The sequence below is a fragment of the Nannobrachium achirus genome, assembly GCF_963921795.1.
Source record: "Nannobrachium achirus genome assembly, chromosome: 4".
Lineage (NCBI taxonomy): Eukaryota > Metazoa > Chordata > Actinopteri > Myctophiformes > Myctophidae > Nannobrachium > Nannobrachium achirus.
The window spans coordinates 20,112,909-20,129,025 of NC_137813.1; the positions used below are offsets into that span (position 1 = coordinate 20,112,909).

Here is a 16,117-nt window from a genome sequence, read left to right on the forward strand (position 1 = left end):
ATCAAGCTGAAGACGAAGAACATGAATGCAAATAGCAGAAGAGGTTTAGTGGAGGTCCTTGCTGCAATATGTAGTCTACCCATGACCTCCTGAGTGTTCCTTTAACTGTGTACAAAACTAAGTAAATTGATACTCAGGATTTTACTGTGCACACTGTTTTGACCATTGCCTATTAGAAGCAAACAAACGAGAAAGCATACAGTTACAGCTTTAGGTGCCTATAGTTACAGGTCAAAGTTGTAGGTAATTTCAAGAATACATTTTCTAGAATAACTGCACGCTAGTGTAACTGCTTTAATTCATTACAAGGATTTCACAGAATCACTGAAAAGGCATATAGCGTTCAGTGCACTGTCTGCCTCTCATGCTCTTTGATGAAACGGGTTGTTTCATTTCTGCCCTTCTGTCTGACATTGGGCTTTAATGGCCGCATGACCACAAACACCTGCAGCTGCAGGTGAGTGGATGTGAGGGTCCGTCTCTGAGGAAAGGGCAGCCCGTGTTTCTGCCTCGACACCTGGCAGAGGCTGCCAGAAGAAAGGGTTGTCAGTAAACACTCCGGAATAAGGGCAGTGGAGAGAAGGAGAGAGGCACGAGGACTGAGCTACTGTGTTGTCGGGTGCAGTGGTGGAAAAAGTACTCCAAATGTTTACTCAAGCAAAAGTATCAATACTGCATTGTAGAAATACTATGTACTGTAAGTAAAAGTCCGGAATTCCAAATGTACTTGAGTAAAAGCACAAAGGTATTGGTGTCAAAATGTACTCAAAGTCCCCTTTCACAAGTTCAAAATGAAACAAATCTTTTGAGAATAGACAATGTACAAGCTCACAATGCATGAGCTTGTAGATCTGCTATTTTCAAATGGCCAAAAATGTGTTTCCCAGTAATGTGTTGGTTTGAAATGTCATTCATTTGAGGTTAACCTAACCCAAAGTTTGAGTGTAACGCATCATGTAGTATGCTTAGGTTACTCTTACTAGCTGCGGGTTATTGAATGTTTATTTGGAAGTATATGGAAGTATTGCTAAGGCTAATTGGTGTCCTGTGGTAGGGCCCACACCCTATTTAAAGGGAGGCTACAGGGCAGGCAAGTTAGTGATGTGGGCATATGCACTAGAGAGCATTCCCTGAAGGGAGAGCTACGGGGCCATGCTGCGATCATGGTTTTACCCGAAGAGAGTTCTTTGTCTGTATGGTTATGTTAGTGTTGCCTAAGTGTTTATTTCTCAGCGCTGTTCTATTTTTGGTCAGTCTTATTTTTGTCTATTTGAATTCTCTGTGAACTACACTGCGGATGATGGGAGGTGTTTGGGTAAAATAAAAACCCTTAAAGACCATTTATTGACTGTTCTTGAAGCCTGGCCGCTCGGGCAACCTTACAGACCTGTTGCACCAAACTCAATGATGATGAAATGCCTGGAAAGACTGATATTGAACATCACAGATCACAGCTGGACCCTTATCGGTTCGCCTCCAGGGCCAAGAAGGTGGAAGAGGATGCTGTGCCTCCTTCATTCCCTTCTCCAACACCATAGATTTATCATCAGACAATTTTGCCACTATTCTTTTTGTTTTCAGTTCTGCCTTCAACACCATCCTTTTTGAGTACGGTAATAGAGAAAGTACTGTAGGTCATCACTGTCGGGCAGAAACCTCCTATCACTTGGTAATGTTGTTTCGAAAAATGCTTTATAAATAAAGTTTATTATTATTATTTATTATCTCCAAGTTTCAAATGTGTATGTTTTTTAGTAAAGTAAAGCCCTGCTTCACCATACAAGACAGTCACACAAAATTAGTGAAAATTGCATATCTACAAGCACAAGCGGTGCGAGGTGTGCTTATAGATCAGCTATTTTCACTATTTTAAATATTTTTTTAAATGATAAATACAAAATGAACGGTTTTGGACATAAAAGGTTTCCACCCGACAACAACGAGGCACATCATTCTAATCAACTGTTATTACCAACACAGGTGGCCCCCAGGCAGGGCCGGATCTATTGTGCATAGTGTGGGCTATTCACCAGCTAAATTAGGTGAATAGAAGTATGAGGATGTATTTGCTCCACATAATTTTTGAGCGGTGGTCACAACGCTCCTATACGTGGCCGTGTGTGTGGGTATGCGTGTCTGTAGCCTGCAGTGTGTGTGGGTATGCGTGTCTGTAGCCTGCAGTAACCTTTTCTGACCACACATGTTAAGGGAGGGGCGCTGTTGTTCAGACTCACATTCACACACACACACGCACGCACGCACGCACGCACGCACGCACACACACACACACACACACACACACACACACACACACACACACACACACACACACACACACACACACACACACACACACACACACACACACACACACACACACACACACACACACACACACACACAGCCTCCACCGCTCAGTTCACACGAGTGTGATTTTTCTATACCCGTTGGAAGATGAGACACACATCACCCGTTGCATGCGTGACCCATGCAGAGAGAGAGAGAGAGAGAGAGAGAGAGAGAGAGACTGCAACATTCCTAACTGTGAGAGAGGTGTGTGTGGGCCCGGGGCTACAGATCCCATGGCCTGGAGGAACGAACCGTAACCCTGACAACAGGCTGTAGAGCTGCAGAGTGAAGAAACGCTAATAAATAGCTATAATTTTGGGAAAATGAAATTCGGGCTCCGTCACCGTGTGTATAATGCTAATGGCCAATGCCATGTTAAATTTGAGATCAGTCGCTGAAGCGAGTGAATAGATAATGCATTTTGTGACCTACTGACTGACTGACTGACTGACTGACCTCTCTCTCTAATTATAGTATGGATTACAGTACTGTATTAGCCCTTCACCCCCCAACATCAAATACTTTAAATACTCTCGGACACTACTGCTACATCACAATAACTCTGTTACGGACTTCCAAGAACACCATCTCTCAATTTACACAGTGCTGCACTGACACCTATCTAGAGTTGAATGTGGAAAAAACTAAAATAACTGGTCATCGAAACAACCGACACTCTTCATTTGTGGGAAAACAGTAGAACAGGTTAACAGTTTCACATAGGCTATCTTGGACTTAAGTTAATAACATTAGGCCTATCTGTTGCCCCTCAACTTCTGTTATACTGTATTATTCTTATGCATTATTCAACATGTTATGTTGTATTGTTCTGCATGTTTTTACTTTATACTGTCCATGCCTGACAGAAACAAACTTTACAGTGGTACCCGTATTTCTTCCATTAATCAGACTTCCCACACCCACATTTGCTGATGTGAAACAATAAGGCCATCACAGGCTTAGCACTTTCAATAACAAATGACACTGATCGTCCCCTGTATTGCTACTTCGACCTCATGCCATCTGGGTGATGATACAGAACCCTTTTTTTTTGTTTTTGTGATATGTGATATGATATGTTGTTTTGTGTTACCGGTATATGGTTATGTGTTGTTTCTGTTGTCGTTTTTCGAACAGACTTGTGAAGATAAATATCCCCTCAGGGACAATAAACATTATTATAATTTGGGGACATGGACAAATCGGCCAGTGTCTTGGAGCAGATGATAAATAAAGATGTTTTTTCTAATTTTTCGTCCTAGCTCAAAACTCAAAACCTAACCCAGGGACCTGCAACAACAACCATCTTATGAAAAATGAAGACGTCTAGACATGACTTCCAGACATTTTTCAATCTCCTAAGCCACAAAAAATCCATGCAAGCACCTTTGTGTGTGCACCCGCAACACTCTCAAGTCCCATAGTTGCACGTACTAGTGCTGGACACGAGTGCAGCTAAAATAATAGCCTGTTTGTACAAAAATACAAATAAAATGCTACAACAAACTATGAAGGACTTTAGTGGCTAAGAAAGAAGTATACTATTATGTCAGATTTTCACATGTCCTCGCATGGTATACTGAGAGAGAGGAGGGTGAGGAAGAGAATAAAGAGCAAGGTTAACAAGAAGCGTATGAGGGGAAAAGGAATCTAGACAGAGGCATTATGAATATGTATTCAAATATGAGCCAGATCTCGCTCTAGTTTTACATATATTTATTAAGCTGCACCACTGAATGTTGATTTCACAATATTGAGATCACCGGCTTATTTCAGAACTAGACATAAGTTAACACAAACCTTACAGTTTCATTTCAATGAAGTAGTACAGACATTCCCAACCTCTTCTGGATCAGGAACCAAATGGCCCACGCATCTGACCAGATGAGATCTGACGAAAGTGATCAATCAATCGATTGTGTGTTCCGGATTGGATTTGGATCAATGGAACTAACATACTTAGTTCCTAATTATCGGTATCACAATGAAAACTATTTTTTCAAGTTTTTAAAGAAAGAAAATACCTTGATTTATTTTCTTTTAAAAAAAAAAGTTCAATTATTTGGGGGCCCACTTGTGGGACCCGACCCAAAGGTTGGGAATCGCTGATGTAATAAACAGTAATACATAGAACAACAAGGTTGGATGGAGTGTGCTGTTTAGCGCATAACCACATAATTACATATTATTTTCATCATGTGTGTACAGTTTATATAACACGTTCTTCTGAATTAATCAACCCTGTTTTTGTTTAATTTCACAACTTAATGTACACCACTGATACACTCTGACTTGGATGAAGACTCAGGAACTCTGTAGAGCGTACCATTCATAATATTTATACAACAACCTGACGGGAGTGGATTCCAACGGCGAAACCAATTAGGTTTCTCAGTTTTCAGTTGAAACCCACTGGTCAAGTTGTTTTCATGATAATAACAAGTTGTAGGCTGATGTTTTGTACACGTCACTCAGTATAAGTCTGGTTATGGATAAACGCATAGCTTCAGCATTACCTCAGCAAAACATTTATGTAGCATATATACGTATCTCGGGCAGAAACCTTGTATCTCCAAGTTTAAATTTGTATTTATATATTTTTTGTATAATAAAGCCCTGCTTCATCACACAAGACTGTCGCACAAAACTAGTTAAAATAGCAGATCTGCAAGCACAATGCGATGCGAGGTGTTGTGTAGATCATCTATTTTCTGTAGGTAGGTACAGTAATCTTAAACATAATGTTCTACTGTTTTGTGTCTCAGTCTGAAATGTAAATGTGCCCTAACATTGACCAATTTCTTTGCTAGCAAAGCGTCATATCACTGAACTGTCACACAAAGATCTATCCACAATCAAACAAATCATTCGCCGTTGAATAAAAAGGCACACGTCAGCATGCTGTGGTTGTGCTGTAATTGTCAATACAGTGTGAGTATTCAGAGTTGAACAATAATGTCAGTGGTAATTGTGGCCTTCTGTTCAACAATGTCTTAAAAGCACATTGCAAGCAAATAATTTTAAGATACATACACTGTAATTATAATGCCTAATTTATACTTAATTGCCCGCTGGTGTGACACACTGAAAATAGCTGATCTACAAGCTCACAATGCATCGCAGCGTGATGTGTTGCTTCTAGCCACTGACATGCTGGCTGGCTACCAACTAACAACTAGTACTAGTTGCAAGACATCCAAGAAAACCAGCATGCTTACAGGTTTAACTTCAGCTGGCAGCTGGCAATGGATGAAAACACTTATGGTGGAAATGCTGTTGAGACAGAGTTTGGATAAAGCTTCATTTATGTATGGAATTGTCCTACTGTATGTAAGTAAGGTTGTCTTAGAGGTGAAATCTATCCCCGTCCAAAATGTAAAAGTGCTTTCCATTTCCTCTGGTGTTCGGAACAACGGGGAGAGGAGAGTGCAATAGTTGTGGGAGTGCATGACAGACAACAAAAGTACACAATTTCCCATATTTTGTCCTACCTCCAACTAAGCAACCTACACCACCGTTTACTCCAAAACATATTTTTCTTTTCTGTCTCATTGGATGGGACAGCTGAGACTAGAGTGACAGGAAACAGGGAGATACAGGGGGAGTGACACACGGGCAAAGGTTGTCGGCCTCTGGAATCAAACGCACAACTCGCTGTCAGGCTGCAGTAGAGCCTACGTGGTATGTGCCTTAACCACTTGGTCATCTGCGCCCCAACACATATTTTAAACTAAAATAAATCTTTGTACTGCTAAATCAATCAGACTCTGGCAAAAACAAGGAGCGACACGGAACAAAATGCATAATTCAGTACCGTGTTGTTTTTTGTCTGTTACCCAGCTTCTGTCTCCCATCAATATCTTTCAGTCAGACAGAAGCAGTAGTGATTGAATACAGCCGGTGGAAATGAGTCAAAAGTCTTCAGGGTCCCAGCCGCAGACGTGTCAAATCCGGGTCCTGCTCGGAGACACGACTCATAGCGTCGACTTGTCAATCAGTACTGTTTCCGCAGGCAAGAGCTCCACCTTGGTATTCCCACTTGGTCCTGTCTGGATGCACTGCAGAGACAAGGTTATGGATAGAGGCATAAGTCCCAAAAAACAAGACATAACTGCTCAGTAGGCTGAACTGCCTGTCTTATTTTTCTATCTTTTATTTGTATAAAGCTCCCCTCTCTCAGCCGTGCTTTGTTGGTATGTTGGCAGCCATTATTGTATTCACTCACAATCATGAGTCACCCTGCAGGTTCCAAAAATCCACACAGAGTTAGGATGATCTGCTTGAAATATACTTAAAAAACACAATTTTATAGATTTTAGTCATTTTAATGTAATTGCTCTTCATTCTTATTGTTCTCATGTTTTATTAATATTTTGTTATTTGCATTGTCAATTCATACACTTTTATTTATTTGTATCTTTTATTTAGTGCCGTTATATTTGAAAAGTTCCAATTGTCATTGAGTTCATTTGAGTTTAATTGTGTCTGCATTTATTGTCTATACCTCTGAACCATTGAAAGTGAGGTATTTTTTCTCTCTCCATGCATTCCCCTGGGGTTTTAGATAAATAAATGAGTAATTCCTGTGAAATGTTTGTGTTGATGTTTAATGAACCCTGGGTCGTGTCTCTCCTCTTTGTTATGGCTAAGGGCGTCAGTGCTCCAGCAGAGCAAAGGAAGACTTTGAGGAGACGCACAAACAAGCACAGTGACATTATCATCTGACTAGGAGTGTTCTGAGTGCTGGCTGCATTATAACTCCAACCCCATGGAATCAGAGTGTGGTTCAGAGAACAACACGCACAAATATTGTACACGCGTATCTCTCACTCACACACACACACACACACACACACACACACACACACACACACACACACACACACACACACACACACACACACACAGGGCCGACTGGGAGAAATGCGGGGCCCTGAGCGAAGTGTCCCCCCCCCCCCCCCCCTCTCCCCGCGGAGCACGGCCGGGATTTTTTTACTTGCACGCGCGTGCACGCGCACATGTGCGCAACCGATTTTCTGTGGCTGTGCATCTATAAATGCTATGGAAATGGAATTAAGCAGCAACTCTACCTCTAAAACGGTAAGACAGAAGCATGTTTATTCTGCTGCTTTTATTGTACACGGCCACAAAGCAGACTCCTGCAGAATGAATGCAATAGCTGAATGGGACCATGTATTTACTTCACTAGGCTATCAATCAGACACAAGATCGTCATGTTGTCAGATGAGGGGATTCCTCATAACTTTGTAGAACTTTACCCTGGCCTTACCTCGCGCAGATATGATGCTCCCTCTCTCTCAACTCTCTCATAAGTAAGTAACGGAAGGGAAGGGAACGCTGAATCAAGTTGTAGGATCCCCTGTCTCAAGACTAGATACAGTAAATCCCATAGCCCGAGGGGACAGTCAGCCGTTTCACTGGTTGTTGCTGGTTGTCAGGGAGATATCACAGCCAATCGGTTGACAGGCTCTGTCTCCGTCCTGCAGATTGCGGTGTTTGTGTGAAGATTTAATATGAAAACAAAACTAAATCAATTAACCAAGCCTAGCGCGGGGCCCTTGCAGGTGCGGGGCCCTGAGCGACCGCACCGTTCGCTCTACCCTAGAATCGGCCCTGCACACACACACGCACACGCGCGCGCGCATGAGTACGCTACAAACTCACAAATGCAAACTTCTTGGAGCCTCAACAACTAAGACTGGAAGTCAAACTCCAAACAGCCCAAAATAAACTAATTAGGGTCCTGCTTAACCTTCCCTATCAGACTCACCTCACCGCTACTCACCAGTTAAGAGTGGGGTGGCTCAGAGTAGATTACAGAGTACAGCAACTTGCAATGGGCCTGGTGTACAAGATACACTACACCACTATGATACCCAAGTACCTATCAAAATACTTTATAAACATTAAGGATGTCCATAATTACAACACCAGAGGCAGCGCCACAGATCACTTTCAACCCAGAGTCAAAACCAACAAAGGGTCAAACTCTTTTTGGAGCTGTGTGAAGCACAGGCTCCCTATACGTGGCCGTGTGGGTCTGTCTGTGTGTCTGTCTGTATGTAGCCTGAACTTCCTAAACTTCGGCACGCCACTAGTCCCACAGTTTTGCCACCACACACTCGCGCCATATGTCAAATCGACCGGCTTACTCGGGAATCGTGGGTTATTACTTTTCTAAGAGAAAGGTTCTATAGTTTAATTGATATTAATTTATTAGTGAATTAATTTTCCCCATTGACTTATAATGGGAATCGCAAAAACTCACATTCAATTATTTGTCTCTCGCAAACCATAGGGGCTAGAGTTTCAAGACTTGGAGAGGAGGTTCATAATGCTTTCAAGGATTAAATGAAAAATAATTGTGTCATTTGGCCGCATGGTGGCGCCATAACACCCCACTTTACGTTTTGGCCTGTAACTCTTGAACCGTAGGTCGGAAAATTAAAAATATTTTTTCCCTGGATTCCTTGGGTCATGACGCATCTCCCCATATAGGCCACGCCCATTTGCGCCATGATAGATTTTCCGCCATCTTGAATTTTCTCCAAAACACACTTTTTGCTCCTTTTCCTACATATTTTCTTCAAATGTCACAAAAATCGGTACACATGATCCACACACACACACACACACACACACACACACACACACACACACACACACACACACACACACACACACACACACACACACACACACAGCTCCACTTCACACGGGTGTGATTTTTTTCTGCTATACCACCAAAATGTGGAAAGCCTTACCGAAGGCCATAAAGGAGTGTGGATCACTAGCATCCTTTAAAATTGCCCTGAAAAACCACTTACAGGCAGCAGCCGTTCGCAACTGGTAAAAAATGAACCTAGCCCAACCCTACCCTCCCCTGCCCCTTCTTTGTATATACTGTTTGTTTTAGACTTACTGTCTTCTTTTTTGTTTTTCTTTACATATCTACTGCATAGTACTGTGTTCTATTTGTCTGTCATTCAATGTTATATGAGATACTTCAATGGTTTCCAGTGGAAATAAGCTTAGTCTTTTCATGGATCTCCTTTTAGTAGACCTTGTACCAGTGAACTGTACCGTCATGAAACTGTACCTTTTCCTATGCAAACTTCTAATAAAGTCTTCAATCAATCAATCAGTCAGTATTTCACATTTTAAATTCTAGGGACATTAAGGGGCACCCTGTACACTGTCACCATTAGGGATGTAACAATTCACTGTACTCACAATTTGATACGATTACTGGGTTCACGATAAGATTTTCTCACATAGAAAAACAACGACTGGAAAATACTGTATTTTATTTATCTTATATTCTCTGTATCTGGATCAATTTAAAGAATGTTCATCTTATGGTCATGACGGTGTCGCGCATCAAAGATAGCCGATATACAAGCTCATCGCATCGCGAACTGAAGACCTCTGCAGGCCCGTTACGTCTCACTGTCTAACGTAAATCTTTTCTGTCTTTTTGGTAACCTCAGTGATAGCTATCTGGTCACTGCAGTGACCTGTTATGCAATTCCTAGAAATCGGTTTGAAATGAAACAGACTTGCTGGAAGCACGCCCTGCAACAAATACATCATGCTTCCAGCAGCAGAGCTCTGTCTCAGTCATAACACACATAAGAGGAGCATATGCCTGTCAGGCAGAAACCTTATCTCCAAGTTTCAAATATGTTTTATTTATTTTTTGTAAATTACTTCGTAGTATGCAGGTGCCGTACGTTACGTATGCCCCCACACACACACAGAAAAAAAGAATGAAGTGCATGCAGTGAACAAGCAGACTAAGAAACAGTTAACTACGATTGATAGATTTTTGAGCGGTGGTCACAACGCTCCTATACGTGGCCGACGGCCGTGTGTGTGGGTCTCCGTCCGTCCGTGTCTGTATGTAGCCTAAACTTCGGCGTGTAACTAGTGCCGCACCATTTACATTTACGCCACTCGTGCAATATATACATCAAAATGTGCGGCTCGGCCGGGAATGGTGTGCTATTACCTTTCGTTCCGATCCGCCTTACCATGCCGACGTAATCGGCAAAAAACGACACTTAATTGTCCCCATTGACTTATAATGGGACAATGCAAGAAATCACTTTCAAGTATTTTTCTCTCGTAAACCATAGGAGCTACAGTTTCAAACCTCGGAGAGGAGATTCATAATGATTTTAAGAATGAATCGAAAAATAATTACATCACTCGGCCTCATGGTGGCGCTATAACGGCCCACTTTACGTTTTGCCCCGTAACTCTTGAACCGTAGATCGGAAAATTAAAATTATTTGTTCCCTGGATTCCTTGGGTCAAGACACATCTCCCCATATAGGCCACGCCCATTTGCGCCAGGATAGATTTTCCGCCATCTTGAATTTTCTCCAAAACACACTTTTTGCTCCTTTTCCTACATATTTTCTTCAAATGTCACAAAAATCGGTACACATGATCTATGAGGTGGGTAAACCACCGCTCAGTTCACACGGGTGTGATTTTTTAACTACGATTAGTATTTTTGAGCGGTGCTAAGCGCTTGTACGTTTGACTTTGTGTGTATGTCCCTACAGTATGTCCCTATGTATGCGGTACCAATGCTACTGTCCCTATGTACGCGGTACCAACAGCTGTGGCCCCAATGCTGCTTTCTTATTCCTACTGAGGATTGATTTTGGGGTTTGTATTGTAAAGTACACCGTGATGACATCATCCCGGTCTTACTGTACCTGCCCACTCTGCACATGTCCATTCTGCACGTGGCTCCTGGGCGAAAAGAGGTGGCCGCGGCGTGGTTCTGCCTTCTGATCCCCAGAGGAGCGCAGCGTGACCTGCTCCGTGGTGCCGGAGCAGGTCACGTTGGCCGAGCGGCGGACGCAGAGCACCTTCCGGAAGCTCTGCTTGAAGTTCTCGGAGAGGAAGCCGTAGAGCACCGGGTTGGCGCAGGAGTTGACGTAGGTGAGTATGACGAGGATGAAGTAGACCGCCGCCATGACGTTGGTCTCGGGGATGATGTAGACCAGGTTGACGATCTGCGTGACGAAGAACGGCAGCCAGCAGAGGATGAACACCAGCACGATGATCACCACCATGCGCGTCACCTTGCGCTCTGACTTGCGCCGCTTGCTTGACAGGCCCACCCGTGCGCTTGCCGTCCGCACCTGAGAAACACAGCGGGTTTTGTGGTTATGATTGTCGGAGACGGTGACTGGACAGAAGTGAAGACGCTCAGACATAGTACAAGTACAGACGATTGAATCTGCACTTAACACATGGGCTGCTCAGGTTTATAACATTTCTAGCTGTTGCTGCTGCCGCCGTTCACTCACGCTTTATTTTGAAGAGCCTCGGAAGCTTCGTGCGTGTGCACGTGGGTGTCCACTGACGATTGAGGAAGATAATCCCTTTGTTTACAAAAGCTCGCGAAACAAAAATCCAAACGGGAGCCGACCATCGCGTTATAGTGTCGCCGTGAAAACAATCAGATCTCTGCTTCCCTGGCGTTCTTTTCACCTCATTCAGAGATAAAGCCCTTTTTATGTTTCAGAGTAGAATGGAAATCAATGTAACCAGCCTCCGCTATTTTCTCTCTCTCCCTCTCTCTCTCTCTGCTACGGGGTGACGTATGGACTCGGGTCATTCAGAGGACAGGCAGCTGCACGTACAGTTAACCCTTCGTTGTCTCGTTCAGGGACGAGTTTGGCGTGGTGACACCTAGTGGCCTTAACTCGTTACTGAACGAGTTTGGCCTCCCAAGTGTTAATGCCTCAGTGCACCTAATGTTCGTTCATAATGCACACTGCTGCGTTACTGGGACGATCAATCCCATTGCATGTAGATCACCGATCTACATGCTTGTAGATCGACTATTTGCAGAATGCTACCAAGTGTAAAATCAACCATTACAACGCAATCAAGTCCCGTCAAAATACAGTTCTGTAGACAAAACCAACTGTAGATTTAGTCCACTAAAACCAGACTAAAACTAAAACACTTCAGATGACTAAAACATTACCAAAACCAAATGCCACTTCATGAACAAATAAAAAGACCAAAACCAAATCAAAACCTGCAGTCAAAATCAACACTGACCCTGACCACTCACCTTAAAGAGGATGAGCAGGTAGCACAGAACGATGATGAGCAGGGGACCAAAGAAGCCGAGGATGACCGTGTAGAGGATGAAGGCGGTGGACCAGGTGTCCTGCGGCTCGGGCCAGCTGATGTTGCAGGAGTTGAAGCGGTCCTGCACGTCCGAGAAGATGGTGACCGGCAGCACCACCAGGAAGGACACCACCCACACCATGCAGTTCACCATCATGGCCACCTGCGGCAGCGGTGGAAAGTAATCCAGCACATTTACTCAAGTGTTTTCAATATTGAACTATGTCATTAACCCATTCAGAACGGGTACACAGTATTGTGTATCATTATTTTATGCTTTAACTATTGAAAAATAGCAGATATACAAGCTCACAGCGCGGCACCGAGTGCCGTGCTGCAAGCTTGTAGATCTGCTATTTTTGAAAAATAGCAAAAATAACTGAAATTTTTACCCGATTCTATAAGTGTCTTTTGAATCCTTCTAAGGTTTTTTGAAAAAAAAAAATGTTTCTATGTCAGCAATCTGGCCAGCCATCGTCAAAGAAAAGGTCCATCAAAATATTTAGTTCCAGGGACCACCCAGAAGCAAAATTTGAGTTACAAACGTTCGCTTTGAAAATACATATAGTCAAAGATTTGCATACATTTTCACAACTTAAAAAAATATAGCAGATCTACAAGCTCACTCGGTGCCGCACTGTGAGCTTGTATATCTGCTATTTTTCACTGGTTAAAGCATTCAATAATTCTAGGCCTAAATTTAATATACCTTAGAGAAGTTGTGTGGAAAAAACAAACAAAAAAAAACGTTACCCCCCTTCTGTGCTGCCAAGAACTGGAGGATTGATTTTGGGGTGTGTACCGGTGTGATGTCATCACGGTGTGATTTACAATACAAACCCCCAAATCAAAACTTTACTTGAGTATTACCATTTTCCAAATGCTTTTACTTCTACTCCGCTACATCTCAGGCAAATGTTGTACGTTTACTCCACTGCGATTATTTGAAAACTAGTTACTTTATAGATTTGAATTATTATTGCGACCGTCAGGGAGCAGTTTACTATGAAAACCTCCACCGGCCGTCCGTCCGTCCGTCCGTCCGTCCGTCCGTCACACCTTTGTGACCATCAACAAACGTCACACCTTTGTTGATGTTTAAATCGAAGAGTCTTGGTCAAATACTTCTGTTGGTTTCTGCACTGATCATTTATACAATTCAGCTGTGTTTGCTCGTGTCATCATGATGAGGTCATAAATCAGCCATGCCCAAATATAGATTTTAGGGGTTTACATGCTTACTCAGTTATTCGTTATGTGAAAGTCCTATGACGTCTATGATATCTGACATCATCATACATACATTCCCTTTTATGCCCACTGTAGAACCAGCCACTGACATCACTGTAATGTCAGGGGAACCAAATCCCTTTTATGCCCATATATGGAGATCCCTGTGATGCCAGGGGAACCAAATCCCTTTTATGCCCATATATGGAGATATGGAGATCCCCGTGTTGCCAGGGTAACCAAATCCATTTTATGCCCATATATGGAGATCCCTGTGATGCCAGGGGAACCAAATCCCTTTTACGCCCATATATGGAGATCCCTTATGTCATCAATATTAAGCCCATATCTGTGAATATCTTTGGGTACCAGATGTCTCCATATATGGTTAAATGGTCTGATATACATCACTGGCCAGAAGACCAAGAAATGGTGCAACCTCGTCCTTTGCTTTTCTCCCTATAGGCATCTTACTGGTAGGTAGTTTAATGAGGAATGCAGTATGGTGGTAGGTAGGTAGTTATGGCCTTTGATGTAAGATTTTCACTTTCTAGGATAACTATATTTGCTATTCCCAGATGATGCCCTTTTAGGGTACCCCTCATGCCCATATATGGAGATCCCCAGGCTTTACTAATTAACATAAGTTTTATGCCCATATATGGAGATCATTGTCCCAATGTCATCAGATATATGGGCATAAATGGACACAGGCAAACTAGATGGGCTGTATGGATATCCAGATGTGTGATGTAAGTGTTTTATTCCAAATGTGGCACCCCACAGACATATTTCCAGAAACAAAATCCCTTTCATGCCCATATATGGAGATTTCTGATGTCATCAATCCCAGGCCCTGTAAAAAACATGGTTGCTATGGTATGAGCAACTTATGTCTCCATATATGGAGATTCAACTTCAATGAGTAACCATGGCAAACTGTCAACTGCCCGTATGTCTTGATAATTGGTAAAACAAACTTTTGGCCTATTTGTGGAGATAAGCGACCAACGGTCGCTTATCTCCCGATTAGGGAGTCTTACTGGTTACAAAACACATACATGACAACGACTTCAGCCCTATATTTTGGCAATTCGTAACACATTGTGAGCTTGTACAGTAGATCGGTTATTTTCATACGATTTTTATACATTTGCTACATTAGAAAACTTGAAACGCACTTTCTACTTTGGTACTTTTGTACCAAAGTAGACTTACAGTACTCAAGTGCATTTTGAATACAGGACTTCTACTTGTAGCAGAGCATTTCTACATTGCAGCATTGATATTTTGACTGAAGCAAAAGAACATGAGTACTTTTCCCACCACTGACCTTCGGCCGCCGCCACTTGGAGTTGCGCATGGGGTGCACCACGGCCATGTAGCGGTCGATGGTCATGACCGTGAGGCAGAAGGTGGAGGTGAACTGGCTCATGCTGTCGGCGGTCATGTACACCTTGCACAGGAACTCGCCGAAGGGCCAGTAGGAGAGCACGCTCTGGGTGCCCAGGAAGGGGATGCCCAGGATGTAGAGCTCGTCGGCCAGCGCCAGGTTCAGGATGTACATGTTGGTCACCGTCTTCATCTTGGCGTAGCGCACCACCACGTAGATGACCAGCGTGTTCCCCAGGAGGCCCACCTATAGGGATTGGGACCATAGGAAAATTACATGTCACAATATTGTTGTGGCAAAAAAAAGCATGGCAAATGCATGATATTATCGCTAAAACCAAAATGTGCTTAAAACTTAAAATGGCACTTTTGTCAACGACTTGAACGACCCCCAGCATTCCTAATCTGGGGGGGAGAGTTCACCGGATGGGACCATATGAAACACAATTGTTGTGGCAAAAAAGAATGTCGATTCATGATATTATCGCGATAATCAAAATGGCACTTTTGTCAAGAAACTTAATGAACCCCCAGCATTCCTATTCTGGTGGGTGGTGTGAGTTCACCGAAAATAGCTGATCTACAAGTTCGCACATTGTGAGATTGTAAATCGGCTACTTTTGGTGTACAGTGAAATAAGAGTGTACCAAATGTGATCTTTACAGGTCTATTTTATCAAGTATGGAGGGTTTAAGTGGTGCTGAATTTGCAGCTGAACAAAAGTGAATTCCTGGTGTGTAATTTAATTAGAGGACAATTTCACGCTAACGATTATCATCCCATCCCCATAAAGACCCACCAGGAAGACGGTGATGTAGATGACTGCCGTGGCCAAGGTGGCGCTGCCGCTGAAGGGCATGGCCTCCTCCTCGGAGACGTTGTGCGAGCGGTTGGCGAGCGTGGAGTAACCCGTGGAGTAAGGTCTAAGCGTGGACGCGTTGGCGTCGGCCGCCGCCGGCAT

At 43.1% G+C, this 16,117-nt stretch overlaps 1 protein-coding gene across 1 annotated transcript; it reads right to left on the reverse strand.

Annotated features, from left to right (window-relative positions):
* Positions 1-343: 343 nt before the first annotated feature.
* LOC308282738 (somatostatin receptor type 5-like) lies at positions 344-16,117 on the reverse strand (the record flags this gene model as incomplete). The annotated part of the gene is made up of 5 exons (XM_080723128.1): positions 344-556; positions 11,100-11,531; positions 12,476-12,697; positions 15,098-15,403; positions 15,956-16,117. 5 exons carry the CDS (start codon positions 16,115-16,117, stop codon positions 344-346), a joined length of 1,335 nt encoding a protein of 444 aa, XP_080579254.1.